The 27,443-nt window shown below is 45.6% G+C and overlaps 1 protein-coding gene across 2 annotated transcripts in view; it reads left to right on the top strand.

Moving 5' to 3' along the window:
- ME3 (malic enzyme 3) overlaps positions 1–27,443 on the top strand; it is a 183,716-nt gene that overhangs the window by 133,417 nt on the left and 22,856 nt on the right. For both annotated transcript variants that reach the window (XM_049653106.1, XM_049653115.1), the window contains 2 exons: positions 5,596–5,699; positions 27,265–27,374. In XM_049653106.1, coding sequence (XP_049509063.1) covers positions 5,596–5,699; positions 27,265–27,374 — 214 coding nt within the window. The remainder of the gene's footprint in view (positions 1–5,595; positions 5,700–27,264; positions 27,375–27,443) is intronic.

Here is a 27,443-nt window from a genome sequence, read left to right as displayed (position 1 = left end):
TGGGGGCTTGGCTCTAAAATGGCCTCTGAGCCTTAGGAGTCTTGAGCCTCGATGGATTCTAATGGGTGGAGAGCTCCTTGGGGACACATGGGAACAGACTGTCAACAGAGCTGGGCAAACAGCCTTGGGTGTGTTACCGGACTGCTGAGGAAGCATGGGTTTGCCAACAGAGCTGGGTGTTGAAGGCCTGCTTCCGCCTCTCGAGAGCATCGTTGCTGAGGCTGATGAACAGCCAGTGTTCACCATGTGGTGCCATCAGAGGCACTCACTCCCTGTGTGCATGTGACCACTGAGGGTGCCCCTCCTGGGATCTTTGTAGCTTACCCATGGGTTTGACTGAGCAACCAGGGACACATGTGGTAGGCATAACTGCCATCCTGAGAGGGGGGGGGTGTGCTGTGTCCACGCATGAACCCAATCCCATGACCTCCCCAGACCCCCAGATGTTCTCTGGGTAACCTCTTAGCATGCCTGTTGCTACTTAAGATACATATTTTTCCAGGCCAGGAAGTTCATCTCTCTTCCAGCTTTATTTAATCCAGTACTCAGAGATATGGCAAGTGAAGAGGAGGAAACCCATTTTGTTTTCCATGACATTTTGTCTCCAAGAAACACCCAAAGTCACAGACCTAAGTGACAGAGCCTAAATTCGAACCCTGGTGTGTCTAATGCCAAAGCCAGACCAGACTGAGGGCGCTCAGAGGGAGCACCCTGACCAATACCACCCAGCCCGGCAGTGCCCTTTGCTCTGCATGCAGCACACTGCCTCCCAGCTTCAAGATCCCTTCTGCCTCTCTTGCTGGGGTTACCAGATTTAGCAAAGAAAAATATACGATGCCAATTCAATTTAAATTTCAGGTAAATAGCTAATCATATTTTGGCCTGTGTTCCATGTATGTTCCTTGCAACACTTGGGATATATTTAGGCTAAAAGAAAAAATTATTGCCTAGCTGAGATTCAAGTTGAAGTAGGCGTTCTGTATTTTTTCTGCCAATACTACCTACTGAAAACTTCTAAACACATACGTAAGGAAGTGAAGGATAGAGGAGGGGTGCAAGGAGAGAGTCCAGGTCAGTTACAGCCCCACGCCTTGCTGGCAGCCATTGTTACAGGTAAGTCACTCAGTGGGACAGAGGGCAGAATATGGACTTCTTGTTTCATGGTGTGCCAGGACAGAGTGAGTGCTCCACCCTGTGCTGTTTTGGAGAAGCCATTCCCCCTCCTGCCAAGGGAGATCCAGCTGGCTAGTGATGGGGACTCCATCACTGCTCCCCAGCCTCACCTGCAGGATGATAGCCTGACCTTCCCAGCCACTGCTGAGTTCCTTCAGAGGACCAGGCAGAGGACAAGCCCCCCCCCAGGTCAGCTGTTCCCCCCCTACATGGAATATTGGGGAGAAGGGACACTGTCATGAGGTCCAGTCAAAGCAAGGCTTAGCTGCTTTCTGGATGTGTGCGTTTGGGCAATTTCCGTAAACTGTCCACCTTCCTCATCTGTGAAATGGGGATGAGAATAGGTAAGACAGAAGGATCGAATTACTTTTGATTCAGTAGTAAATTACTTGAAAGTTCTATACAAATATTTTCAGTATTTATATTTCAGTATTATCTCCATTAGAAACTTTATTTCCAATTTTTTGCGTGTGCTTAGTTAGGAAGTATTTCAGGCATAAAACATTTTAATATAAAAGCAAAATATAAAGACTCTTCTAAAGCTTTCGTAGTCACTCATGTCTAAGTAGTACCTCGTTATGGTTGACCTTTGATTCTAAACATAGATATACTGAAAAAGTTTTGGAAAATCCTAAAATTCTTCAGTACCTCTGGAGAATTTGCCTTGCCCCACAAACCACACACGCAGCACTGAGAAACTCACTTTTCGCTGCCTGATTGTACCAGTGATTCAAATCTTCACTTTGGCAACATTACAGATTGTAACTCACTGCTGGACCCTTTAAGTCTGTATAAAAACTAAAACTGTGAGTCTTTTCTGCAGATGCTGAGAATTATACTGTTTCTATATGTGTATGCCCTTCAGGGCTGTGTGTGTGCATGTCCGTGTGTGTGTGTGTGTGTGTGTGTGTGTGTGTGTGTGTTTCGGATAGCTGAAATTACATCTGTGCCCTTTTATATCCTGCTCTTTTCACTTTAAATAATCTCATACACAGGGCGCCTGGGTGGCTTAGTCGGTTGAGCGTTTGATTTCGGCTCAGGTCATGATCTCACGATTCGAAGGTTCCAGCCCCGTGTTGGGTTCTGTGCTAACAGCTCAGAGCCTGGAGCCTGCTTCAAATTCTGTGTCTCCCCTTCTCTCTGCCCCTTCCCCGCTGATGCTCTATCTCTCTCCTTCAAAAATAAACATTAAAAAAAAGGTTTAAATAACCTCATTAAATAACCACATTTGTCCAGGTGGCTGCACAGTTTTAAAAACCACTAACTTTAATGACTGTCTAGCTTTCCATCAAGTCCTCATAACATTTACTTTATGGTGTGCCCTTGGCTGGATGTTTCCTGACCCTAAGTGGCTTTTGCAGGGTCACCTTGAAGGTGGCACATGAAGGGTGGGCACCTGAATGCCCACCATCATCCTTTAGTCTAATAAACACACATGCCTGCCAGGGCAGAATCCTAAACTGTCTCAGGGAGGTATAATCTGGAGGTGAAGAGAGTGAGAGTCGAAGGATAGGCTTACCCTCTTGCTAAATGTAGAGTGTGGTGCTTGGCAGAAAGCTCTACACCTACCTTGGGTTGTGTGCACTTGGGATTGGGGTTGAGGGTTTAGGAAGGCAGATACTTCCTGCCTAGTCTTGTCTGTCCCCTACACTTTTGCATAACCACGTCTGTAGCACTATCAAGACAGTATGGGTCTAGAGCAGTGTCTTTAACAAAATAACTCCATTCTGGTGGATGTGCAAAAGAGCTGCCCGAGCTGTGTGGCTCTGTGGGGAGGACCGTGGGCTCTGGAGCCAGGCAGCCTGAGTTTGAGTCCTGACTCTTCCACTTACCAGACTGAGGTCTGTGCACCCGATCCTCTGAGAAACAGAGGTGTGAAAGGTTTGTTGGGGAACACCCAGGAAGAATAAAGGGGGAAGCAGGAGCAGCTGGCGAGTGGGTGGGGCCTTCAGGCTACAGTGTAGATCTGACCCCCTTGAAAGCAGAGAAGGAAGGAAGGAGACCTCAGTCAGAAGACCCCAGCCTGGGTGTGTGTCTGACTTTGGCTCAGGTCATGATCTCATGGTTTGTGAGTTTGAGCCCCACATCAGGCTCTGTGCTGACAGCTCAGAGCCTGGAGCCTGCTTCGGATTCTGTGTCTCCCTCTCTCTCTGCCCCTCCCTCACTTGCGCTGTCTCTATGAATTAATTAAGAAGATCCCAGTCTGCAGTGTGGTCCTGGGAAAGCCTCAGGAAGGTTGATGGAAAACCTAAGCCCTGGTTGCCTGCACAGAGGGTTGGCCCGGCATTGGCCAGGCATCTGCTGTGCGTGGCCATGGCTGGGAGCAGCCCAGAGACAGCATGGCAGCTGAAGGCTGTCCACTCAACTCCTCTTCCTCAGCAGGTTCTCTTAAGGGAGTTCTAAGCCACACACCTCTGTGCATGTCCCACCTCTTAGGGGAGAATTGCATACTTAGAATGTTCCTTAGCATGTGGCACATATGAAGCGCTGTGAAAGTTAAAGCTGCTGTCATCACTTTATGGCGTATGTTAAAACTCACAAAGCTCTCTCACAGACATTATTTCTTTTAATCATCATAAGCACACTTTCCAGCTGGCGTCTCATTCCCTTTTGACAAATGAGAAGACAGGTCCAAGGGGTCCTGTGATTTGCCCAAGCTCACGGCTAGTCTGTGATGGGGGTCAGATTTGGGGCGGGGGGGGGGGGGCTTCCATTTGAGGGCAGGGCTGTGGGGTCCTTATCTCTGCATCTTACAATGCAGAGATGAGCGTAACATGATGCTTATCCTCAAAGAGCTCATAGTTTTGGTGCTGCAGACACAAAACTTCTGGAGACGCTCACACACAGAATCACTTACCGTTTCCTGAATATACCAGGCACTTTTCCCTCCTTCTGCCTCCAGCCCCCAGCCCTTCCCTATGCTGACTCCACCTGAAGAGCCCAGCCTACCTGTCAAAATCTGCCCATCTTTGTTTTGTTTTTTGAGAGAGCGTGCAAGCACGTGAGTGGGAAAGGGGCAGAGAGAGAGAGAGGGGGACGGAGGATGTGACACTGACAGCAGCGAGCCTGATGTGGGGCTTGAACCCACAAACTGTGAGATCGTGACCTGAGCAGAAGCCAGATGCTGAACCCACTGAGCCACCCAGGCACCCCACTGTGTCTTTTAATGCTCGACTATTTCCCCCATGACAGTCACCGCCTATCCCCCAGTGGGAATTACTTTACTCCTTCCCTGTGCTTCCATGTGCCAGACTTGGTGCCAAAACAGTGTCACTCTTCACTGTAGTAGAGTTTGTTTACTCATGAGCCCCCTGCAGTAGCCGGTGAGCACCTTGAAGGCAACAACCACTCCTTACTCATTTACAGACCCCAGGAGGGCCCAGTGTCAGCAGTAACAGACCGGCAGTAAATGTGCATGATCGGGTCCACTGATTGTGTAGGGTGTGTGTGTGAGGGGTTAGAGAAGAGGTGGGAAGTTGGCCAGTGGCAGACACAGAAGATAACCAGAGTGTGTGAGGGCTGTGACAGAGCTGCAAGAGGTGGAATGGGGGGACCCCTAACACAGGAGGTATTCCGCAGGGGGACATCTTTCTTGAGCGGAAATGTCTGGTTGTATCATTGTATCCTTGTACCCTCAGGGAATAGCACAGTGCCAGGCACGTGGTAGGTATTCAGTGAGATTTCTTTTGAATGAATAAAGTGTTTTCTAATTTGAATTCAGATCTGTGACTTTGGACGAGACCCAATACCTCAATCCAGATGCTGTCTAGAGCCCCAAATAGACATTTGGCAGTGTTTAGAGACATTTTTTCTTGTCATAACTGGGGGTGCTACTGACTTCTAATGGATAGAGGCCAGAGATGCTGCTAAATATTCTACAATGTGCAGATCCGCCCTCTCATCAAAGAATTCCAAGCCAAAATGTCAATAGTGCCAGTATTGGGAAACCTTGAAATAAACCCAGAGCAGGGGCACCTGGGTGGCTCAGTCAGTTAAGTGTCTGGCTCTTGATTTCAGCTCAGGTCAGATCTAATGGTTCATGAGTTTGAGCCCCACGTCTGGCTCTGCACTTACAGCACAGAGCCTGTTTGGGCTCTGTCCCTCCCTGGCTCGTTCTCTCCCTCTCCCTCTCTCAAAATAAATAAACATTTTTTTTAATTAAAAAAAAAACCAGAGCACCTGCAGCCAGGGGTTGGAAGACCACGTCTGAGAGAGGATTTTCTGTGTCAAAGCATCCTTGTTTCCTAACATTGGAACCACCTAGGAGTCCCAAGTCAGTCAGTGGCTTAGCCTCCAGACCCTTCTAGGGATGACACCTGGCGAGGCAGGTCGGGCAGCCAGCGTCCAGCTCCCTCCGCCCCCTCTCCCTGGTCCTTCCCACTAAACCAGGGCAGTTGAACAAACAGATGCTGTCTTCTCCAGGAGCTGCTCAGAGACCCTCTGTACATTGGGTTGAAACACCAGCGTGTGCGTGGGAAGGAGTACGATGACCTGCTGGACGAGTTCATGCAGGCTGTGACAGACAAGTAAGTGGGTCAGCCTATTCCTTTTGAAAAAGGACTCTTGGGAGATGGTCTGGATCAGGCCAACACTGTATCTGACTGTTCAGCAGATGCACAAACAAGAGGCAGGAGATGCATGCTTTTCTGAGTGTTCTGAAAGTTGCAACTTGACCCCGTGTATCTGGAAGACTCAAAGCCATTGGGTTTGTTCCGTGGGAGACTGAGAACAGAGGGGAGAGAGAAGAGGGTTGATGACTGAGAGCCTAAGTGCCCGATGTCCCAGAAAGAAAACCCCTTTGCTGAGCTGTTCTGGGCCCTTGGCATGAACAGGGATATAGTGAGCGGTGGAGAAAAGAAGTGTGCCCTTCTGACAGACTGGCTTGGGAAGGCAGTTTGCCACATCAGCCTTCATTTCTACCTGTACGTGAGGACCAGGCAGCATTAATGAACCACCATAGCAGGTCACACGGCTATGGGCCTGCAGGATTTATGAGGTGTCATCTGTGCTCTGGGGTATGTGATATCGGTGGCTTCAGCCCCCCTCACCTGCCCCCTCTGTGTGCCATCATGGCCACCCACACGCCCTGCTGTGGCTGGTATGGTCCTGGGATGGAGTTCTGGAAATAGCCTCTCCACCCACCCATGTATAGTCTGACAGGCAAGTCAGTCAAGACAGTTTCAGCAGCTGGGCAGACCCCTGCAGACCCCGCAGGTCCCCCAGTCACTTGAGAACCTCCAGCCTTTGTTGCTGTCCCAAGAGTGTCCAGGTCATGGCAGAGCTGGACTGGGCATCTGGGGCAAAGTACTCCCTTGCCTGTGCTCAGCTGCTCAGAGCAAAGCAGTGGGCTGGGAAGAGAGCTGCTCTGGCCTCTGCAGCTTTGGGGGCAGGAAAACTAGATCTGACTCTTGACCCCATCTCCTCTAGGTCTGTGACGTCATTGAGTAGGTTCCTGAGCTTTTAACTTTCCTCATCTGGTCTCCCTATTGGGATAAGATGCAAGCATTTTATTGTTGTGTTTTTTGTTTTTTAAGATGAAAGAAAATAATACTGTAATTATATGGAATGTGAATGATCCTGTAGAAAAGCAGAAATTAGTAATGGAGTGTGGGGTCAGGGGGGTGGGGTCCAAAGTTCCCAAGTAAGCAAGAGGGTGAGAGTCTGGTGCACACCTGAAGAGCTTACCTTTAGATGGGCGCACAGATGCTCATCCACAGGGACAGAGAGGCACAGTCATGGGTAGGTGGGTAGATGTGATGGGGGCTGGGGATGGAAGGTCCACTAACAGAGGACAAGGTCATCCACAGAGAGTAAGGATGGGGCAGAGGTGGAGGTTTAAGGCTAGAGAAGGTATGACCTGAAATGTCCAAACGTGAGGATGCTTGCTGGACAGCCCTATGGCCCCCCACAGATCACTAGTCATGAATTTAACCTATTTCTGTGTTTTTTTTTCCTCTGGCTAGTTTCAGCTATCTGGATGCAGGACAGGAAGAGGCAGAAAGTAGGATTTAACCAAGGTTGGATTTTGATAGGCAAGAGAGAAAAAGAGAACTGTGAGTGTATTCAAGGGGGTGATTATAATGATGTGTCCTGAGGTCTATGCTAAGAAGGGACATGAGGACATGGCAGGGGCAGAGGAGAATAGGGGACAGTGACATGATCAAGGGATGGTAAGTCCTAATGGGGCTTAAGAATTATTGAGGTAGGTAAAAGATCAAATGAGCTGGCCACAAAGGAGGTGGTAATCAGAAAGCTAGGTGCTCACAACTGAGATTATAGAGGAAGTGCTTCTATTGAGATATAACCACCAGAGCACCTGGGGGTCAAGTGCATTAATAGAGGCATAGTGTCTAGAACAAGAGAGGTGAATGTCCCAGCTCATTCTCCCCCTTTCAGGCCATCCTGAACACCAGATTCGGTTCTGGACAAGACACTTAAGGGTCATAACTTACCTGAAGTGCCTTTGGAGAACAGTAACCATGACAGTGAGGGAGGGTTTCAAAGGCTTAGCCTGGTGGGGAGGGGGCTTAGGGGCTGCTTTGTCAGTATCAGGGTGAGGTACACCTCCAGATAGCTGAAAGCAATTGTTCCAGAAGAGGGCTCAACTTGTTTCTGTATACCCACCTAGAGAGGAACCAATTGGTAGAATGCCAAAAGAGGCAGTTTTCAGCTCAAAAGAAATTAGAACTATCCCATGGTGCACTAGACTGTGGGAATGAGTTCCTCGTCACAGAACAGGTTCAAGAGTAGATTATAGGTGATGTGATTATAGGAGGAAATTTAAGCATCAGAGACTCTTTTTTAAGATGTTTCCTACCCTGTATTACTTTTGGACTACATAAGATTCCTGCACGGCTGGCAGGATAGGTAATACTGTTCTCATTTTATGGAAGAGGACACTGAGGCCCCGAGAGGCTAAGGAAACTGTCTTAGGTCCCACAGTGTCGGGCAGGACTGCAGGCTGAAACTGGGTCTGCTGGCTCCAAAACCAGACTGCTTTCCACAGTGCAGTTACCTGCAGAGGAAGAGAAGGGAATGGAAGGGGCTTGGAGAGCCCGGTTTCTGCTTCCTGTTTCCAGGGCCTACTGCTTATCTGATGAGTCAGAAGTCGTTCCTCGATTCCCCAGAGAGAAGTCTTGCTATGCGTGTGAGAAGGTTAGATAAACGAGGATATAAGAGGCTCTTCCATTTATCATCAGAATCAGCTCACAGTCTCAGACATGCAGGCAGTCAGGGTGGGGGGCTGGGGAGGGGCGTGCGTCAGCCAAGAGGAATGTGTCCTCAAGTGGAGATGGTGATGAGTTGACAGTTGCTTGTTTTGACTCTCTAATAAGCTAAAGCAGATGTTTCTGTGGATACTGTAGGTGGGAAATGAGCTGGTCTCCCCAGGCACTCTGGGGAATATAGTAGCCCCGAGATCGGATGCCCGGACAGGGGGTGAGTCAGCAGCCCTGAAACCAAACAGAGTATTTTAAGAAAGAACTTTGGGAAATGTTGACTCCTGCCTTCAACTTCCTTGTCTTTTTCCAAACATCCTGCTAATGAAAAGCCCCTATCCCCTGATGGGGGTGTATCTTAAGGTTTTTTTGGCCTTAAAGAGTCGCTGTAGCTCAGTTACTATCCTGGGGTTTGGCCACTGGGGAGGAGGACCCTCCAGGGTAGAAGGAATCTCAGCAGTAAATATCTATCAGTGGGCTGCTCAAAGCTGAGACATAGCCTGCCACTCCAGTAGGGAACACTAGTCATTCCATCCTCCCTGCTCTCTCTGCAACACTGTGGGACCCAGAACACTGCACCTGAGAGACGCATTTGCCCCGGTGGTTTCCACTTACATGTTTGGTTACTTACAGTAGAATGGATGGGAATGGTCTGTTTTAAGTTTGCACCTGTAGCCCTGGCCCCATCTGATGCTTGGACAGAGTTTGTGGTCAGCAGCCGTGTCAGCCTTTTGACGGGCTTGGGAGGGAAACCACCCCCTTTCTCTGTAGCTCCCAACTCTAAACTAGAGGTTTCTAAGATGTTGAGAGGAGCGATAAAGAAGAAGACAAATGAGAGTTTAAAAAAACAGTAACAACAACAAACCTTTTTTTATGTTTATTGATTTTTGAGAAAGAGAGAAACAGAATGCAAGCAGGAGAGGGGCAGAGAGAGGGAGACACAGAATCTGAAGCAGGCTCCAGGCTCTGAGCTGTCAGCACAGAGCCCAACATGGGGCTTGAACTCATGGACTGCGAGATCATGACCTGAGCCGAAGTCGGACGCTTAACCGACTGAGCCACCCAGATGCCCCTTGACTTAAAAAAAATTTGTGCTTTTTAGTTCAAGAAAATTTTCTTTTTGAGTCTCTTCAGCTTTCTGTCTCTGGTTCTCTCTTTCAGTCTCTCTCTCTTTCTGTCTTTGTCTTCTCTCTCTTAGCCCCTCTCTCTCTCACACACACAATCCTACAATTGATACCTGAGGCCACACCATAGCGGGACTGGCACAATAAAATTTCTACCACATTCCACTACTTAAAGCAAATTATAGATCCATACCAGATTCCAAGGGAGGAGATAACACAGGACAAAAATACCAGGAGTCATGGTTCATTGGGGAGCATCGTCCCCTTGCATAACTGAACATCTCTTTGTGTGCATTTCTTAATACAAAAATGAGAAACAGAAACTTGCCCAAGAAGAAAAAATCACTAAACTGCCTTGAGATTACCCCACTAGTTCTGACATCTAGCCCCCCTGTACTGTGCTCTTGGAGCTGGAAAGAAGCCTTTGATGGCCTCACCTGCCACCATCTCAGCTCCACTCACACTAGCCTTGCTCTTCCTTCCATGTGTCATTTTGTTAGAGCCGCATGCAGAGCCTTCATGCTTCCTTCCCCAATCATGAATGTGCTTCCATTTGGATGGCTCTTTCCTTCTCATCATTCAGGCTCAGAGATGGATCCCCACACCCACACAGCAGGGTCAAGTGCTGAGACCCGTACCAGGCAGTATGTTGGCACCGACAGTCCTGCAGAAGACTGGGAGCCTTCAGTGGCTGACGCTCTCAGTGAAGAAGAAACAGGCTGTGCTCAGCAAGCCTGACAAACGACAAGGTGCTTGTGAGGGGGAAGAATGTTTGGAAGAAACCAAAACCTTAAGCCTTCACCACATGTGATTTGGAGTCCACATTTATAACATACACAAGGTTAAGAGATGAGTACAAAATATTTTCCCCTGCCAGTGATACAGCTGGGGAACCTGGCAGAAGGAAAAGTAGAGGCGCCTGGGTGGCTCAGTCGTTTGAGCATCCAACTCTTGGTTTCTGCTCAGGTCATGATCTCATGGTTTGTGGGGTTGAGCCCCATGTCAGGGTCAGCACTGAGGGCACAGAGTCTGGGAGTCTTTCTCTCTCCCTCTCTCTGCCTCTCTTTCTCTTTCTCTCTCTCTGTCTCAAAAATAAGTTTAAAAAAAATTTTTTTAACGTTTATTTATTTTTGAGACAGAGAGAGACAGAGCATGAACAGGGGAGGGGCAGAGAGAGAGGGAGACACAGAATCTGAAACAGGCTCTAGGCTCTGAGCTGTCAGCACAGAGCCTGACGCGGGGCTCGAACTCACGGACCGCGAGATCATGACCTGAGCCGAAGTCGGACGCTTAACCGACCAAGCCACCCAGGTGCCCCCCCAAAAAAATTTTTTTAGTTAAAAGAAGGAAAAGTAAAACTTCTCTATAGGGACACTCCCACGAGCCATGCTGTGTGGAATTCCTTGAGGGGAAAATAGCTCCCCAATGAAAATAAATTCATGCTTCACAATAATCCACATGGAAACAGTCCACACTGTGGGAAAATCATATATACAGCTAATAGAAGACTTAGAACCCCAGAAAAATGAATTATCCTCAGAAAGATTATAAAGCAGCTTTACTTAAATGTATTAAGGAGATAATTTTCACAAGAATGATGTAATGAGGAAAGTACCCAACGCTTGGGGAAAAAAAAGAAAAAACGCAAGCAAATTTGAAAAGGAACCAAAACAAAACAAAAGCCTCCTGCAAATGAAAAACAGAGTCCTGGAAATCCAGCAGAGTATGCTAGTATTAGGGCAGGACACCTTCAGAAATCCCAAGCCCTCAAAAAGTACTACCTGTGGGGGGGTGAATGGGTGACTCAGTCAGTTAAGCGTCCAACTTCAGGTCATGATCTCGTGGTTTGTGACTTCGAGCCCCACATCGGGTTCTGTGCTGATAGCACAGAGGTTGGAGCCTGCTTCAGACTGTAGGTCTCTCTCTCTCTCTCTCTCTCTCTCTCTCTCTCTGCCTGTCCCCCTGCTCATGCTCTCTCACTCTCAAAAATAATATATAAACATTAAAAAAAAGTACTACCTGGGGGTATTTCAGGCACTCTCCATTCCTATACCTGATTATCCAGAAAAGAAATGGGACACCAACCTGTTTTATCAGGAAAGATTTTTTCTGAGCCACTACTCATGAAACGAGCATTTCGCAAAGAAAAGAAAGGATGGATAAGCCCAGAGCCCCCAAGTCCAAGCCTCATCTCTCCATGCCAGAGGGGATATAGCAATTCCAAACAATCCATAGCACAGTACATTACTAATTCTCATTTTCTCTCTCTTTTTCTCTGTATTGTGTTCATTCACACACAGTTTTTTCTTATTCTATCAGATTTATTTTATTAGGCTTAACCAGATTGTTTTTTCATAAGTTAGATAACTGGTAAAAATTCTGAAAAACAAATGATTTCATCAAGTGTTTTCTAAAAAGAAAAAACTATCTGGATGCTTCTACAGCAAGCTGTGAACAGTGACTACAGTTAAGGGATGCAGTTGCCAGGGGTGTTTTCTTTCCAAGGCATCCATTTCTGTAACATTTGATTGTGCACAGGCATCTATTTTGTGATTAGAAAAAATAATGAATTGTTTTATAATGAGTTAAGCAGCTGATTGTTGCCCAGAAATAGTTCCTTATGTAAAAACAAACAAACAAACAAACAAAACAGTCCACTAAAGAAAGAAAGAAGCAAGCAACAATCTCACTTTTCTCCCTTTGGTGAATTCAATGCTAGGCTAACCTAGGCTCTTCTAGACAACAAAGCAACTCACTTACATTAAGTCATTTACTACAATAGTCCTATTAAGTAGATAACAATTATTGTCCTGTCCCACTAAAATAGAAGTTCCAAGGGAGGGATCTTTGACTCTTCTGTTCACTGCTACCTCTCAAGCACCCAGAACAATGCTGACTATGCTGTGGATTTTCAATAAACATGTGCTGAATGCACAGTTTACATATGAGGAAACCGAGGCACAGAAAGGTTAGGGAGCATGTCCAAGATCACACATCCGGTAAATGGTGGAGCCAAGCTGTGAACTGAAGTGGTCTAACTCCAGAACCCACCCTCTTAACTTGGATACTTTCTATTTCTGTTATTTTACATGAAAGACCGTTCAACATAATCTAGACACCTTCTTGATATGGTCGTCAAGGAAGATAAATGGGAGGAAGGTCTTTTGGAAACTATCCTACTTAGCATACTCATGTCTTTTCTCTCCGGCTTGTTCTAGGGCATGGTTAGTGCCCCACCCATCCTCACCAGAAGGGGGGCTCTGGAGGAACCAGCCATCAACTCTCATTTTCAAAACTCCATAGCTACCAGCAGTGAGGGAAGCACCTTCTTTTTTATTTTTTATTGAGATATAATTGACCTATAGTGTCCATTTAGGGTAAACAACCTGTTGATTGTATGTGTGTGTATGTGTGTGTGTGTGTGTGTGTATTGCAGTATGCACCATAGGGTTAGCTATCACATCACTTAATTATCCTTTCTTTTTTGTGATGGGAAAATTCTCCAGCATCTGGGTCAGTTATCTGGCACTTCTTGATTCTTCCTTCTTTAATGGTGGTCCTATTGCCCCATCACTCACCAGAGCTGGGTGCCCCCTCCAGAGTTTTTCGTAAAGTACAAGTCTACCTCATGCACTCAGCCCCCAAGGGAAAAGCTGAGGCTCTTTGGCTCTAAGCTTCTCCCGGTGGTTTTAAGATGATACAAACAAAGGAAAAGCATGTGACATCTGGACTACAAAGAAAGTTTCAAGATTTCATCTTAATTTTAAGAGCATAATTGTTCACTCCCAGCCCTGATAATAATGTTTCAAGGGAGTGTTCCCTTTCTGAGTCGTTCTCAGCAGAGATAGTCACTACTCAGTATTTTCACATATACTGAATTTTAGGATGCCTTCTGCAGTTCAATCTATGTCTTCCCTCATTTTCCCATTTCCCTCCCTAGGACTGTAATCCCACAGTCTTAGAACCCCAGAACAAGAAACAACCTGTTCACTTGATCCAAGTCTGGCACTTCATAAGTGGGGAAACTGAGACCCAGGAAGAACATTATTTCCCTGTGGTCATACAATGATAAAAGCAGTGGGAAATTAAGGGGAACCTCTCCAGTTGTTTCCTCTCCTTCACTTAATTTATGAAATTTCTTCCACATTTCCTTTCTTCAGCCTTTATCATTTCCTTCTCTGTGCCCCAGAGTATGGCCAGTACAAAGTGCAGACCCATCCCAAAGAAGTCAGTTCTTCCTAAGATTGTAACATGGACACATAAAATAATCAGAAAAATAGTCCAAGGCAGCACCTGTTTATTCATGTATTTATCTGTATATTCATTCAGAGGAAACATTTATTGAACATAGTGGTAAGTCAGAAATATCCTTTGCTCTGAAAGAGTTTATAATCAACTAGGGAAAAAAAGAAAGATGCTCAAATAATTACTATTGAGTTGTATAGATTTAATGTGTGCCTATTTAATGGCCCTGCCTGCAGTGTCCTTCAAGGCTGGTAGGGGGAATACAGTGGTCAGAGCACTTGGGACGTTTGGTTGGATTTAAAAGTTATGGCCTTCTTCCCAGAAAAGAGCTAGCAACTCACTTTTACAGAGCACCTACTCCGTGCTGGGGTGCTTTACATTTAATTATCACAGCAACCTTGAGGGATAGAGAAACTGAGGCTCAGAGAGGTCAAGTAACTTGTCCAAAATCACCCGGCTAGAAATTAACAAGAGTTTTGGCTCACCTCAAACCTATATGACTCCAAAACCTGAGGTCATTTACTACTGACCCTCTGCTGCCTGCTCTCCCCGCCTGGCTGGGAATGTCTTCCACTAGTGGCCTTATTTGTGTTGACCCTCGAGTTCAAGGGAATGGCCTGAACTAAGGTGACACAGAGATACTTGCTGTGGTCTCAGAGGAGCGCGTGGCTCCAAGGGGAGCTGATGTCATACCGATGTGTACAGTGGGGCACTCCTGTGGAGGGACTGTTCTCTGGCTTTCAGTCATTCCTGCTTCCATGTGTTCATGACACTTACTGAGCCAGGCAAGCACAGGGCACCGGGCACACAGTAGCATGTTTGTTGGGTCTTCTAACACGGGTATCTGAAGCTGACTTGTCCAGAGCTGGAAGCAGGAAAGGGGGTCCGTGCTCCTTTTTCAGCTTTTGTGTCAAACAATGGCAAATAAGACTTTTCCCTTGTCCTCAAGGACACTGCTTCATGCTGCTTTGATCTCGTCTGTCCCCTAACCTAGCTTAGTCTTTCCTGGAGGGGGGACCTCCCCAGCTGTGCCTCACTTCCATCCAGAAAGCCCACAAACACAGACTGGGATTTCCAGTCTTATGGTCTTCCACCCCCAACTAACTGTCATAATTAGGGTAGAATTTAGCCAGGTCTATGAGAGGCAGTTGAGACTCTTAGAAGGTTGGAGCTGTGACTGCAGGGCAGACTGTATGGTACAGGTGATAGGGTAGTACACCTGCAGAGAGAGATCGGAATGAGCCACACTAATCAGAGAAGCTTCATGGAACATCAGCTTTATGACAACTAAAATGTACGGCCTGTGGGCAGACCAGAGCTGGTGGAAATGCTGACACCCCCGAGCTGGCCAGCAATTTGGTTGCTGGGAAAAGTGCACAGGCTTTCTGAGCAGAAGGTTAAGGAGTGAGATGCTGTGCCCTAGAAGAGAAATCCAGTACTGACCTCTGACCTTTAAGAGGTCAAGAGGTCAGCAGATCAGCCACCATCCTCTTTCCACCCTGGGATTTCTGGCGCCATTTATGTGCTTGCCCAGGAACTCAGACAAACTGGGAAATTGAGGAGGAAATGCAAATTGTTCCTGAAGTGTTTTCTGTCTGGCCAGGGGTGGCCATCAGAGTAGTGACTGAGGAATTGCCACATTATTCTGGTACTTTTGCTTAGAAAATCACTGCTTCCTGTGACTGTCTTGTTACTTGATGGGAATTTTCCCCATTAGGCCAGAATGCCAGCTATAGGAGCCCGCCAGTCTGGCTGCCAGAGCCCAGCACACCGGGGGGATCTCCCGGTGCCAGACCTAGGAAGGGAAGGACCTTAGAGGTCCGCCCGCACCTCCTGGCTGGAATCCCTTCCACAACTTCCGTGCCAAGTGGCATTTCAGTGACTACAGAATCCCTTCCAGTGATCTAGCGCTTGAAATCTCTACCTTATATATCACTGGAATTTGTGTCTTGCTGACTTCCACCTGTTGGCTCTACTTTTTCCTCCAAGGCCACATAAAATAAGTCTACTATATTATTCCTTGTCCACAGAACAGGCCTTCAAGTCTTTGAAGAAAATCATTATGCCTCATTCCCCTTAGCTTTCTCTTTTCCAGGCTCAGTATTCCCACCTTCTCCAATCCATGGTTTCCAGTTTCCTCACCTACAGGATAGTTTCCCCATCATGCTTGTGAATCCCTTCCCAACTCCTGCCCCAGCAGAGTGAGTCATTCCCTCAGGCATATCTGTGGTGGGGCTGTGGTGTGAGGGCTTTGTGTCCACCCTTCCACTGGCTGCAAGGTCCTGGAGGGAGGGACCATGTCTTCTCCAGGCTCTAACTGGACTCTGGCTCCTACCTCCCCCATTTCCCTGGGACCTCCCCCATCACTCCTCTCTCACCTCTCCTCCACGCTATCTCCCTTACTTCATAGGGACAGCCCCATTTCAAAAATTAATCTGTCTTGGGGCACCTGTGTGGCTCAGTTGGTAAGTGTCCAACTCTTAATTTCAGCTCAGGTCATGATCTCATGGTTTATGGGATCAAGCCCTGTGTCCAGCTCTGTACTGACAGCACAGAGCCTGCTTGGGATTCTCCCTCTGTCTCTGCCTCTCCCCTGCTCTCCCTTTCTCTCTCTCTCACACCTCCCCCTCCCCAAATAAATAAACATTTTTAAAAAATGAATCCTTCAGTCCCTCATCCCCCAAAGGCTGTCATCCTTTCCCTACTTCATAGCCAACCTTCTTGAAATTCATAATCACTGACATTTCCTCCCCATTTATCTTTCAGCCCGCTGCAGACTGATCCCCCTCCACCACTCTCGTACAGGTAGTCTGGAAGAGGTCATGAATGACCATCTAAACGCCAGCTCCCACAGACACTTTGAGATCCCCTTCTCACTTGACATTCTGGCGACATCTGACACTCCTGACCACGGCCTGTCACGTGGCTCCTATGGCAGCTGCTGTGCTATCTCCCCCGACTACCTCCCTTCCTCCCCAAGCCCCACCCAGGCTCCAGCTCTGTTTATTTTCGTGCAGCCCCCGGAAGGCCCTCTCCTCTCATTCCACATGCATGTGCCTGAGACACCTTTCTTCCTCCCCTGCCCCACCGCAGTCTGCCGATGAACCTCTGCTCCTCCTTCGGGCCACACCTGCGAAGCCCTCACTGCCTTTCCCTCCAGCAGAGCTGCCTGCTCCCTTGGAGGCCTCCCGCATACCTAGCATGTACCTTTACCATTACCCTCGCCACAGTGTGCTGCAACTGCTTTATCTTCTTGCGTCCCCATCAGACTGTGAGATCCTTGCGTTTGCCCCTATAATCTGGTAACGTACGGTGGTCCCTTGTTCACCGTGGGCACTTAGACATGTTTGCTAAATTGAATTCTTATGTCATACCTAGGATGGTTCCTGACACAAAGAGAATACCCTGCTGGATACATTTCTTTAGTTATTGAAGCTGAAATGTCAATAAATAGTTGCGATGCAATGTGGTACATAGGCTGTGATAAAGATCTACCCAGAGTGTCATGGCAGTCCAGAGAGGAAGAGATTAGTTCTACCCTGAGAATAGGGAAAGCAACATGACAAGAAAGCCTTCCCAGAAGAGGTGACATTTAAGCTGGGCCTTACAGTTTGAGTACGAGTTGGCTTGGGTGAGAGGGGGCCTGCTAGGCCCTTGAGCAAAAACACAGAGCTGTTCAAGGACCCACAATAATTGAAAGACAGCAGGATGTGTCTAGGGTATGGGAAGACATGGGCAGTGTTCAGGCATTAAGGTTGGGGCCAAAGTGAATACCAGCCAAGGAGTTTGGACATAATCCCAAGGGCGGTGGGAGCCCCATATGGATTTTCAAAAACTAAGTGTTCTGCACAGATTTGTGCTTAGAAAGATAGGGAGGATAGATTGGGGGAAGGGGAATAAACCTGGAGGGAGTGAGATTAGTTATTATAGGATCCATGCCAGAAGAGACAATTGAAGTAATCCCAGGGAGAGATGACCTTGCTCTGAATTCACCCAGCCCTACCTGGTACAGAGTTCTTTGTGTGGAGACTTGTGTCTGTCAGCATGGTCTCTGCCACACATAGGTGGGGAGGGTGGGACACAGGGTAAGGTCTCTAGTCAGATAAGTGTAAAAAATGCTGGGTTAAACAGGTGTCTCAATGCAGGATTTTTCAGAGCCTTCAACATACACTGCATTATACTATATGTAACATTCAGAGTTTCTCAAACATATTTAGCCACAGAAACTTTCTGAGAACCTCTCAAGAGACTAGAGTTTAATGGAATATATAAATTTTTTAAAAAGACCAAGAGCTTTCATAATTCTGTTAGCTGTAGTTCCTGGAAGGAAAAAATAAATCAAAGACATAGCTTTCCACTAGGTGACAGCTAATGTGCTCACTGAGCACTCTGCTGTGAGAATGTTGTATGTGTGGGTTTGTTGGGTGAGCAGAGAGGGCTCCCCTGGAAATATGTATGTTGCTTTTGGTCATTTGGTTTGGAGACAGGCTGAGCAAATTCACCTGCTCCTCTCAGGTCCCTTGTGTTTATTCAGGCCTGAAAGAGGTTAGACCCAGGTATTTGAAAGAATGACAGGTCCTGACCTCCGGAACAGAGAAACCAGGTATACAGAGCCAGGAATGTTCTCCTCTCACCACATCCCTCACACAACATTCCATCAGCTTGCTGGGGGGATTGACAGAGCATCCACCTCAGAATCTCCTTATCCTGGGGTGGCTGCATCCCAGATGGCAAGTACCTGGTTCCGTCAGTCTTGGCCTGGGTCTTGTCCACTGTCATACAAAGCTCACTAGGGTTCCCAGAGACAGGTTGCCATTTTCATGCTTCCACTTGCCTGAGCACTGGGGGGTGGAATTGAACAGCCATCCATCATCCTTGGGACTTTAAGTGAACCCTGGCCTTGGAATGCCTTCCCTGGCAGCTCCAAGGCCATTTCCCAGCTGAGTCCCTAAGGTGGAAAAGTCTGGGCAGCTCCGTGTGTGGCTTGGGGAGGTGCCTCTTTCTCCATTGCAGGAATTCTCCCCTGGAGAGGCATCAGATATTCCTCAGCCCCTGCCAGGGCTTCAGGGTGAAGAGTTCAAAAGTGCAGAAGGGGACAGACCAGCAGGAGCCTCCCCGGTGAGGGGCAGCTTCCAGCAGGAAGAAAGGTCAGCAAGAGGCTGCCAGCCCTAAAATCAGAAAGCTGCCCAGCCCCCTGAATAGTGTGCCTGAATAGGTACCCTTCTTAGGGTTCTTCTGCTCCAGCCACACTACCTGGAGGGTACCTGCCTCAGCCCTGTTCATTTAGCTGGTTCATTTAGCTGTGTCTCAGCTCAAAACAGACTCTGAAAGACTCACTCTTCAGCTTTTCCTGACACATGTTGCTCTTCCTGAGAATGGTCAAACCTCCCTACTCTAGACTTCTAGAAAAATCTGAGTGAAGCTCATAGTGTTTCTACCCCAACTGTCCATTAAGTAGCTCATGCTACAGCTCCACCACTCAGAGCAGGAAACTGAGACCCAGAGAGAGAGACTCACCCAAGATGCAGAGCTTCTGTCGGAGACAGAGAGAGAACACGGTTTTCCTGTTACCCAGTTGAGTGTTTTCTTACCACACGGCCCCGTCTTTCTCAATAGAGAAAGAAATCCAACATTATTATCTATTTAGTTGTATCTTTTACAAAATCACACTGCTGTTAAGGTTGAGTTAAAGGCATCATATTGCTATGAAGATAAGTTCTAGAGTCAGATAGAGCTGGATTCAGATTCCAGCTCCACCAGTTTGCACCTGCAGTAGAGTTTATAACCCCTGGGCAAATAACTTCACATCTGTAGCTCAGGATTCCTTCTCTGAAACAGCACCTACTTCATTAAGTCATACGAAAATTAATTGAGATAATGTATGGTAAATAGCTCAGCGTGATGCCCAGAGGGGAATAAGCACTCAATAAACTTTAGCTCTTTGTGTTACTGTTGTTAGTAGTAGCGCATTTTAAGTAATATGTAAGGCAATTACAATTAACATTTAAATTGGTGTTTTGGTCCATTACCTGTATTTGAACGTATATGGATGAAATGAGAACAAATTTTTTTCACCTAGACCATTTAAATTTTCACTTTGAAATTTTGTGTTTATTCTTAAGGGATTTTAATTAGATTAACAAGTTAGCAGGCAAACTAAATCTCTACCAACTCTCTTTCATATATCCACCCCTTCCTAAACATTTATTGAACAACTCAAGTATCACCTTTTCATAGGTGCTCAGTGATGCTTTGGGATGGGTGAATGGACAGATGGATGGATGGATGGATGGATGGATGATGTTGAGAACAATTGAAGTAGCCACCTTTGGTTCACACCAGCCAGTGGTTGGGTTTTATGAAAAGCCATGAGGGACTGAGAGACTGGAAGAAAATGGTTAAGGGCCCAAAGGTCTCAATGGAGACAAAGAACAGGTGCAAGGTGCAGTAGGAATGAGGAAGGCAAAGGACAGGCTGTCAGAAACCAATATAGACAGTATGACATTCTGGAGTAGGAGTGGTTCCTGGTGAAGAAAGGTCCAAGGAGTAGCCATGTGGATGGGTATCTGAGGTGGACAGGAGTTCTGGAGGTCCTTAAATCCAAGGAGGTCTGGGAACTAAGTCTAGGTTATCAGATGGACAATTCACATAGCACACTGCACATTTTGTGCAATTCCAAGTTAGGATTAAAGTGACCTGAATTAATGAAATTTTACTCTATTTCATCAAATTGCTCACTGGGGATGTTCCCTTATGTAAAACTGAATGTAGGAAGGGGCCAAGATGGTGTAGTAAGAGGACTCTAAGCTCACCTCATCCTGTGGATACAACTAGAAAACACTCGTGTCAGTGCAAATAACCCAGAAAAGGACCTGAAGACTAGAAGAACAAACTCCGCAACTAAAGGTAGAGAAGAGGCCACTTCGAAGACAGTAGGAAGGGTGGACACCCAGTGGGGATCTAAATGGACCAAGGCCACCCATGGACAGAGGGAGCTTTGAAGAGGGAGAGAAACAGACTACCACACCAAGGAGCTAGCACAGGGAAAACAAATCCCCAAAACATTTGGCTTTGAAAGTGAGAGGGGCCAAATTTCATATAGCAAGACTTAAAACTTGGAGTTTTAAAAATCAGAAGGCTCAGCTCTCCAAGAGCCCAAAGGGCAATAGGAAGCTGAGTCCCTGCACTTAGAAAGAAGCTCTACAAATAGCCCCCATAGAAGCAGCAGTCTGAAAACGCCTGGGGTAAACATGAGGGAATTTTTTTTTTTACACATCTCAGAGCAGGTCTTGGAGGGGCAGGTCTCCCAGAGGGACTTCCAGGAACAAAGGAGCTAACCAGCTCCATCTCCCTTCCCCACCCCCTAGCATAAACATATAACCACCTATGGGAACCAGCACAGTGGCAACATTCACTACCTAACTTGTGTATGCCAAGCCCCACTCCCCCTCACTTTGCCAGATCTACCCTTCCCAGTCACCCTTGCCTCAGTCCAGGCACTGCAGTCCCCCTCCCCCAGAATACCTGCACAAATCTTGCCAACACCATTTCTCTGGACTTGGGCTTTTGCAGGGCCTCTGTCCCTATGGTGATGGCTGTAGGCTCTGTGGAAGCCCAAGGCTCACATTGTTAAAACTGCACACCACACCCTGAAGCCCTGGTCCCAGCAGTGGCCCCACCTTATTAAAACTGCATGCCCCACGTGGGCCAGGGACCAAACTCTGCCTACAATAGTCAGAGCCTCTGCAGATGACTGATGGAAAAAAGGCAGCCAGGACTCAACAGCAGGGCACACACAACACACACAGGAGACAACCCTGAAGCACCAGGTTCTGATGAACAGAGGACACTGCACTGCATGGCACTAAAGGACCTCTTCTTCATAAAGCTATTACTTTCATAGAGCAGAAGATGTAGCTGACTTTTTCTAATACACAGGAAACAGAGGAATATGGCCCAAATAAAAGAACAGGACAAAACCACAGCAAGACACCCAAGCAAAATAGATAAGATGCCTGATAGAGAATTTAAAGCAATGATTATAAAGATACTCACTGGACTTGAGAAAAGAGTGGAGGACCTCATGAAACCCTTAACAAAGAAAAAGAAAACATAAAAAAGAACCAGAGATGAAGAGCACAATAGGTGAAATTAAAAATACACTAGAAGGAATAAAATGGCAGGCTACAGGAAGCAGAGGAACATATTAGTAACCTGGAGGACAGAGTAAGGGAAAGTAATCAAAACGAGAAAATGAGAGAAAAAAATTATGCAAAATGAGAATAGACTTAGGGAACTCAGAAACTCCTTTAAGCATGATAGCATTTACATTATAGGGATTCCAGAAGAAGAAAAGAGAGAAAGTAAAGATGGGGGGAAGGGGGCTGGCTGGCTCAGTTGGAAGAGCATGCAACTCTTGACTTCAGGATTGAAAGTTCAAGCCCCATATTGGGTATAGAGATTACTAAAAAATAAATAAATAAAATTTAAAAAGAGAGAAAAGGGGGCAGAAAATTTACTTGAGGAAATAATAACTGAAAACTTTCCTATCTGGGTAAGGAAATCGATATCCAGATCCAGGAAACACAAAGATTCCCCCAGCAAAATCAACCCAAGGAGGTCTACACCAAGACGCATAGTAATTAAAATGGCAAAAAGTAGCAATAACAACAACAACGAAAAATTTAAAGCAGCAAGAGGAAAGACAGGTACATAAAAAGGAAACCCCATAAGGCTATCAGGAGGTTTTTAAGCAGAAATTTTCCAAGCCAGAAGGGAGTGGCATGGTATATTGAAAGTGTGGAAAGGGAAAAATCTGCAGCCAAGAATATTCTATCCAGCAAGGCTATCATTCAGAATAGAAGCAGAGATAAAGAGTTTCCAAGACAAGCAAAAGCTAAAGGAGTTCATGACCACTAAACCAGCCCTTCAAAAAATGTTAAAGGGGACTCTTTGCATGGAAAGAAAAGACAGTAAGAGTTAAAAAAAAAAAAAAAAGGAAGCACAAAAGCAGTAAAAACAAGTGTATCTGTAAAAATCAGTCAAGAGACTCACAAAATAAAAGAGTATGATACCATATATCAGAAATGTGGTGGGGAAAGGAGTAAAGAATAGGCTCAAACTTAAGCTACCATCAACTTAAAATAGACTGCTATATATAGAAGATGTTATGTACAAACCTAGTGGTAACCGTGAATTAAAATCAGTAATAGATATGCAAAGAGGTGAAAGACCTGTACTCTGAAAACTATAAAATTGATGAAAGAAATTGAAGACAACACAAAGAAATGGAAAGACATTCTATGTTCATGCCCTGGAAGAACAAATATTATTAAAATAGCTACACTACCTAAAACATCTACAGATTTAATAAAATCCCTAACAAAATACCAACAGCATATTCATTTTTCAAAGAGTTAGAAAAAACAATCCTAAAATTTGTATGGAACCACACAAGACCCCAAATAGCCAAAGACATTTTGAAAAAGAAAAACAAAACTGGAGGCCTCACCATTCTAGACTTTAAGTTATATTATAAAACTGTAGTAATCAAAACAGTATGGTACTGGCAAAACATAGGCACATAGATCAACAGAATAGAAAGACCAGAAATAAACCCATAGTTAAATGTTCAGTTAATCTTCAATAAAGGAAGCAAGAATAAGCAAAGAGAAAAAGACAGTCTCTTTAGCAAATGGTGTTGGAAAAACTGGAAGGCAACATGCAAAAGAATGAAATTGGACCACATTCTTATACCTACACACAAATAAACTCAAAATGCATTAGGGACCTAAATGTGAGACCTGAAACCATAAAAATCCTAGAAGAGAATATAAGCAGTAATTTCTTTGACATCAGCCGAAACAACCTCTTTCTAGATATGTGTCCTGAGGCAAGGGAAAGAAAAGCAAAAAATGAACTATTGGGACTATATCAAAATAAAAGTCTTCTGCATAGCAAAAGAAATAACCAACAAAACTAAAAGACAACCTACAGAATAGGAGAAGATACTTGTAAATGACATGTCTGATAAAGGGTTAGCATGCTAAATGTGTAAAGAACTTATACAACTCAACACCCAAAAACCTAAAGAATCCAAGTAAAAAAAGAAAATGGGCAAAAGGCATGAGCAGACATTTCTCCAAAGAAGACATACATATGGCCAACAGATAATGAAAAGATGCTCAACATTACTGATCATCAGGGAAATGCAAACCAAAATCACATTGAGATATCATGTCACATCTATCAGAATTGTTAAGATCAAAAATTCAAGAAACAACAAGTATTGACAAGAATGTGGAGAAAAAGGAACCCTCGTATGCTGTTGGTGGGAATGCAAACTGGTGCAGCCACTGTGGAAGACAGTTTGGAGGGTCCTCAAAAAACTAAAAATAGATCTACCCTATGATCTTATAATCACACTACTGTGTATTTACACAAAGAATACAAGAAAACACTAATTCAAAGGGATATATGCACCCCTGTACTTATTGCAGTGTTATTTATAATAGCCCAAACCATGGAAGCAGCCCAAGTGTCCGTTGATAGATGAATGAGTAAAAATGTAGTATATATACACAATACAGTATTACTCAGCCATAAAAAAGAAATCTTGCCATTTGCAACAACATGGATGGATCTAGAGAATATAATGCTAAGTGAAATAAGCCAGCTAGAGAAAGACAAATACCAAATGATTTCACTCCTGTGGAATTTAAGAAATGAAGCAAACAAAGGGGGGAGAAAAAAGACAAACCAAGAAACAGACTTAACTATAGAGAACAAACTGATGGTTATCCGAGGGAGGTGGGGGGGGGGATAGGTAAAACGGGTGAGGGGGATTAAGAGTGCACATTTCACGATGAGCACTGGGTAATGTATAGAATTGGTGAATCACTATATTGTACGCCTGCAACTCCTATAACACTGTATGTTAACTACACTGGAATTAAAAAATAAGTAAAAAATAAAAAGTAAAATAAAACTTTACTCATAAAAAACTGAATTTAATATGAAAGAGTAGTAGTGCATTGAACAAAGGTATTTATAATTTTGCCTTATTTTTATCTCAGATTGGTATTGCTTAAAGGTCAAGTGTGTGTGTGTGTGTGTGTGTGTGTGTGTGTGTGTGTGTGTAAGAGAGACAGAAAGAAAAAGAACGTGCATCGCATTGCTTTGTTATCTGACCTTTTCAGCATTTTAGCTCCAGGCCAGTCGTGGAGCAACACTGGGAGTCTTGTGAGGATTATATATAGCAAAATGTCACCAGCAACCAAAGACATTCTGTCCCCCTCCCAATCCAAATACTTGAAATTCACACCCTGGAAAAAAATTCACAGTAAATTTTGGGTCAGCAAGAATAGCACTGTATTTGTGCATAGGACGTTTTATTTTTCAGTTGTATTCACTGTAAAAGGAGAACGGGGCTGGATGGTGGGTTGGGAGATACAGAGAGCCCCCTTCCCCACCCCAAACAGCACTTGCTCTGTGAATGAATAGGAATTGTGGCCAAAATGACATGTGTGCTTAGCAATTTACAATTTCAGAATAACCCCAGCTTTTCATCCTCACAACAGCCCACTGAAGTTGGCCAGGCAGATATTACTGTGCCCATTGACAGATGAAAAACTGAGGCAGAATAAAGGAGTGAAGGGATAGATGTTAGACCATTCAGAGCCAGGTGAGGCCCACAAGCCTGCTGACCCATGCCCAGTACTCTTAGTACTGGACTATGGCAAGTCACAGCCTCTCCATTTCTGCCACTATGACATGAACCCACCTCCAAGTCCCCCCACCAACAGCTTTAACTTGCTAAGGTTCTGGAAGGACCATGACAGGAGCAAATATTTACCTGCTGCTGGATTCCTACCATATAGGGTAAGCCAGGCACAAAATTATGAAGTTGAAATAGAAGTTTCTGGGCTATTTCAGGACTACTCACCCATCATAGACAACAGCCTCATTGGAAAGATGCCCCGGGTAGCACAGGAAGCCCACCAGGTATGCGCCCCACCCACATTTTCTAGCAGGGTCATAAATCTTTCTTTCCACAGCTGGTCCCACACTGGTCCTAAGCTTTTAGTTCACACCAGGTTGGGAGTGACAGACCCCTTCTCCCCATCTCATGCTTCAACACTCCTGGCTGGTCAATCAAGGCACTTTTTCTCAATGAACATGAACATAATTAAATAATTTGACACAAATGGACCCATGAGATGAAATTTTTTTGTCTGTGCATTAGGTAATTTTTAATAATTTGTGTCATGCTTGTTTCCAAGAAAAGACACAAAAGATCAAAACTATCAAAATGACGATCAAAAGCAAGAATGGAGTAAGGGGAAGGGTGTGTGCAGAAAGGCTGGCCTGATGCTGCCTTCAGCCCAGGAACAGAAAACTGAACTCTCAGCTTTCTCACAATGTCAACAGGAAAAATGGGTTACAGATACAGCCATTTTGTAGGAAAGACAAACTTTCCCTGACCTTGAAATCTAGGAGTGAAATCTAGGAGTCAGTTGTAGCATAGTTTTTAAAAAGGCACATCAGGCGGCTTAATGGGCATTGTCTTCACCCACCCAGGCATTGTTTCTCAGAGTTCTCTAGACTGTGAGAATCCAAACAATCTGGGGTGCTTGATAAAGATGCAGATTCCTGTTCAGCATGGTGACCACAGTTCATGGTTCCTACTGAGTCGTATACTTGAAGTTTGCTACGAGAGTTTTCTTAGATGTCCACACCACACACACACACACACACACACACACACAACATGGTGTTGCTGTGAGGTGATGCATGTGTTAATTAGCTTGGTTGTGGTAATCATTTCATAATGTATATCACAGTATCCCACTGTACATCTAAAATATGTGATTTTTGTCAATTATGCCACAAGAAAGCCAGAGGGAAAAATATATATACATTCATGAGCCCTGCCCCAAATTCACTAAGTGAGAATCTCAGGAGGATGGGCCTGGTGGTCTGTATTTTGAACAAGCTCACTAACTGATGTTCTATACCTGCACATTGGTTAGTGGAGGAACTCCAGGTCTCAAGACTCACCCAGAGAGATGTTTGAAGGCTGCAGAGGCTCTCCAGGCCCCCCAGGGGTTGGAAAGTCGAGGTCTCTTCATGCACTTGGGTGGGTAGTGAGCTTTCTGCTAGAATTTCAGATGGCCATAAGCCCCATCTCAGTCTTTCCATCACCCCTCAGGGTCTGCCATCCATAACTCATGGTAGCCACCAGCCTACATTAGAGACAAAAATATAGGCTCAGCTGACCCACCAAGCCTGGTGTTCCTACTCTCTCCCTTCCCCATCCTCATTCATAATGGGGAAAGCACAGCCAGGGAGTCCAGGAGCCATCCAAGTGGCAAAAACCCCACTGAATGAGCCATGTCACCCCCCACCATCTGTCCTGTGCCTCCCCACTCCCAGGGCAGGTTGGGATCTGCCAGGGACTGGCCTTGGGGAGACAATCATGAGTTCTTTCCTTTCCCTTCCCACAGGTTTGGAATAAATTGCCTCATCCAGTTTGAAGACTTTGCCAATGCCAATGCCTTCCGCCTGCTCAACAAATACCGCAACAAGTATTGCATGTTCAATGATGACATCCAAGGTAAGTTTCCACCCCACCTGACAAAGCTACCAAGGACTCATGCCTTCTCACAGATTTCCCCTAGATGCC

This window comes from Panthera uncia, chromosome D1, assembly GCF_023721935.1.
Source record: "Panthera uncia isolate 11264 chromosome D1, Puncia_PCG_1.0, whole genome shotgun sequence".
Classification (NCBI taxonomy): domain Eukaryota; kingdom Metazoa; phylum Chordata; class Mammalia; order Carnivora; family Felidae; genus Panthera; species Panthera uncia.
Note: the sequence above shows the minus strand (reverse complement) of the source record. Positions and strands in the feature narration are given on the sequence as shown.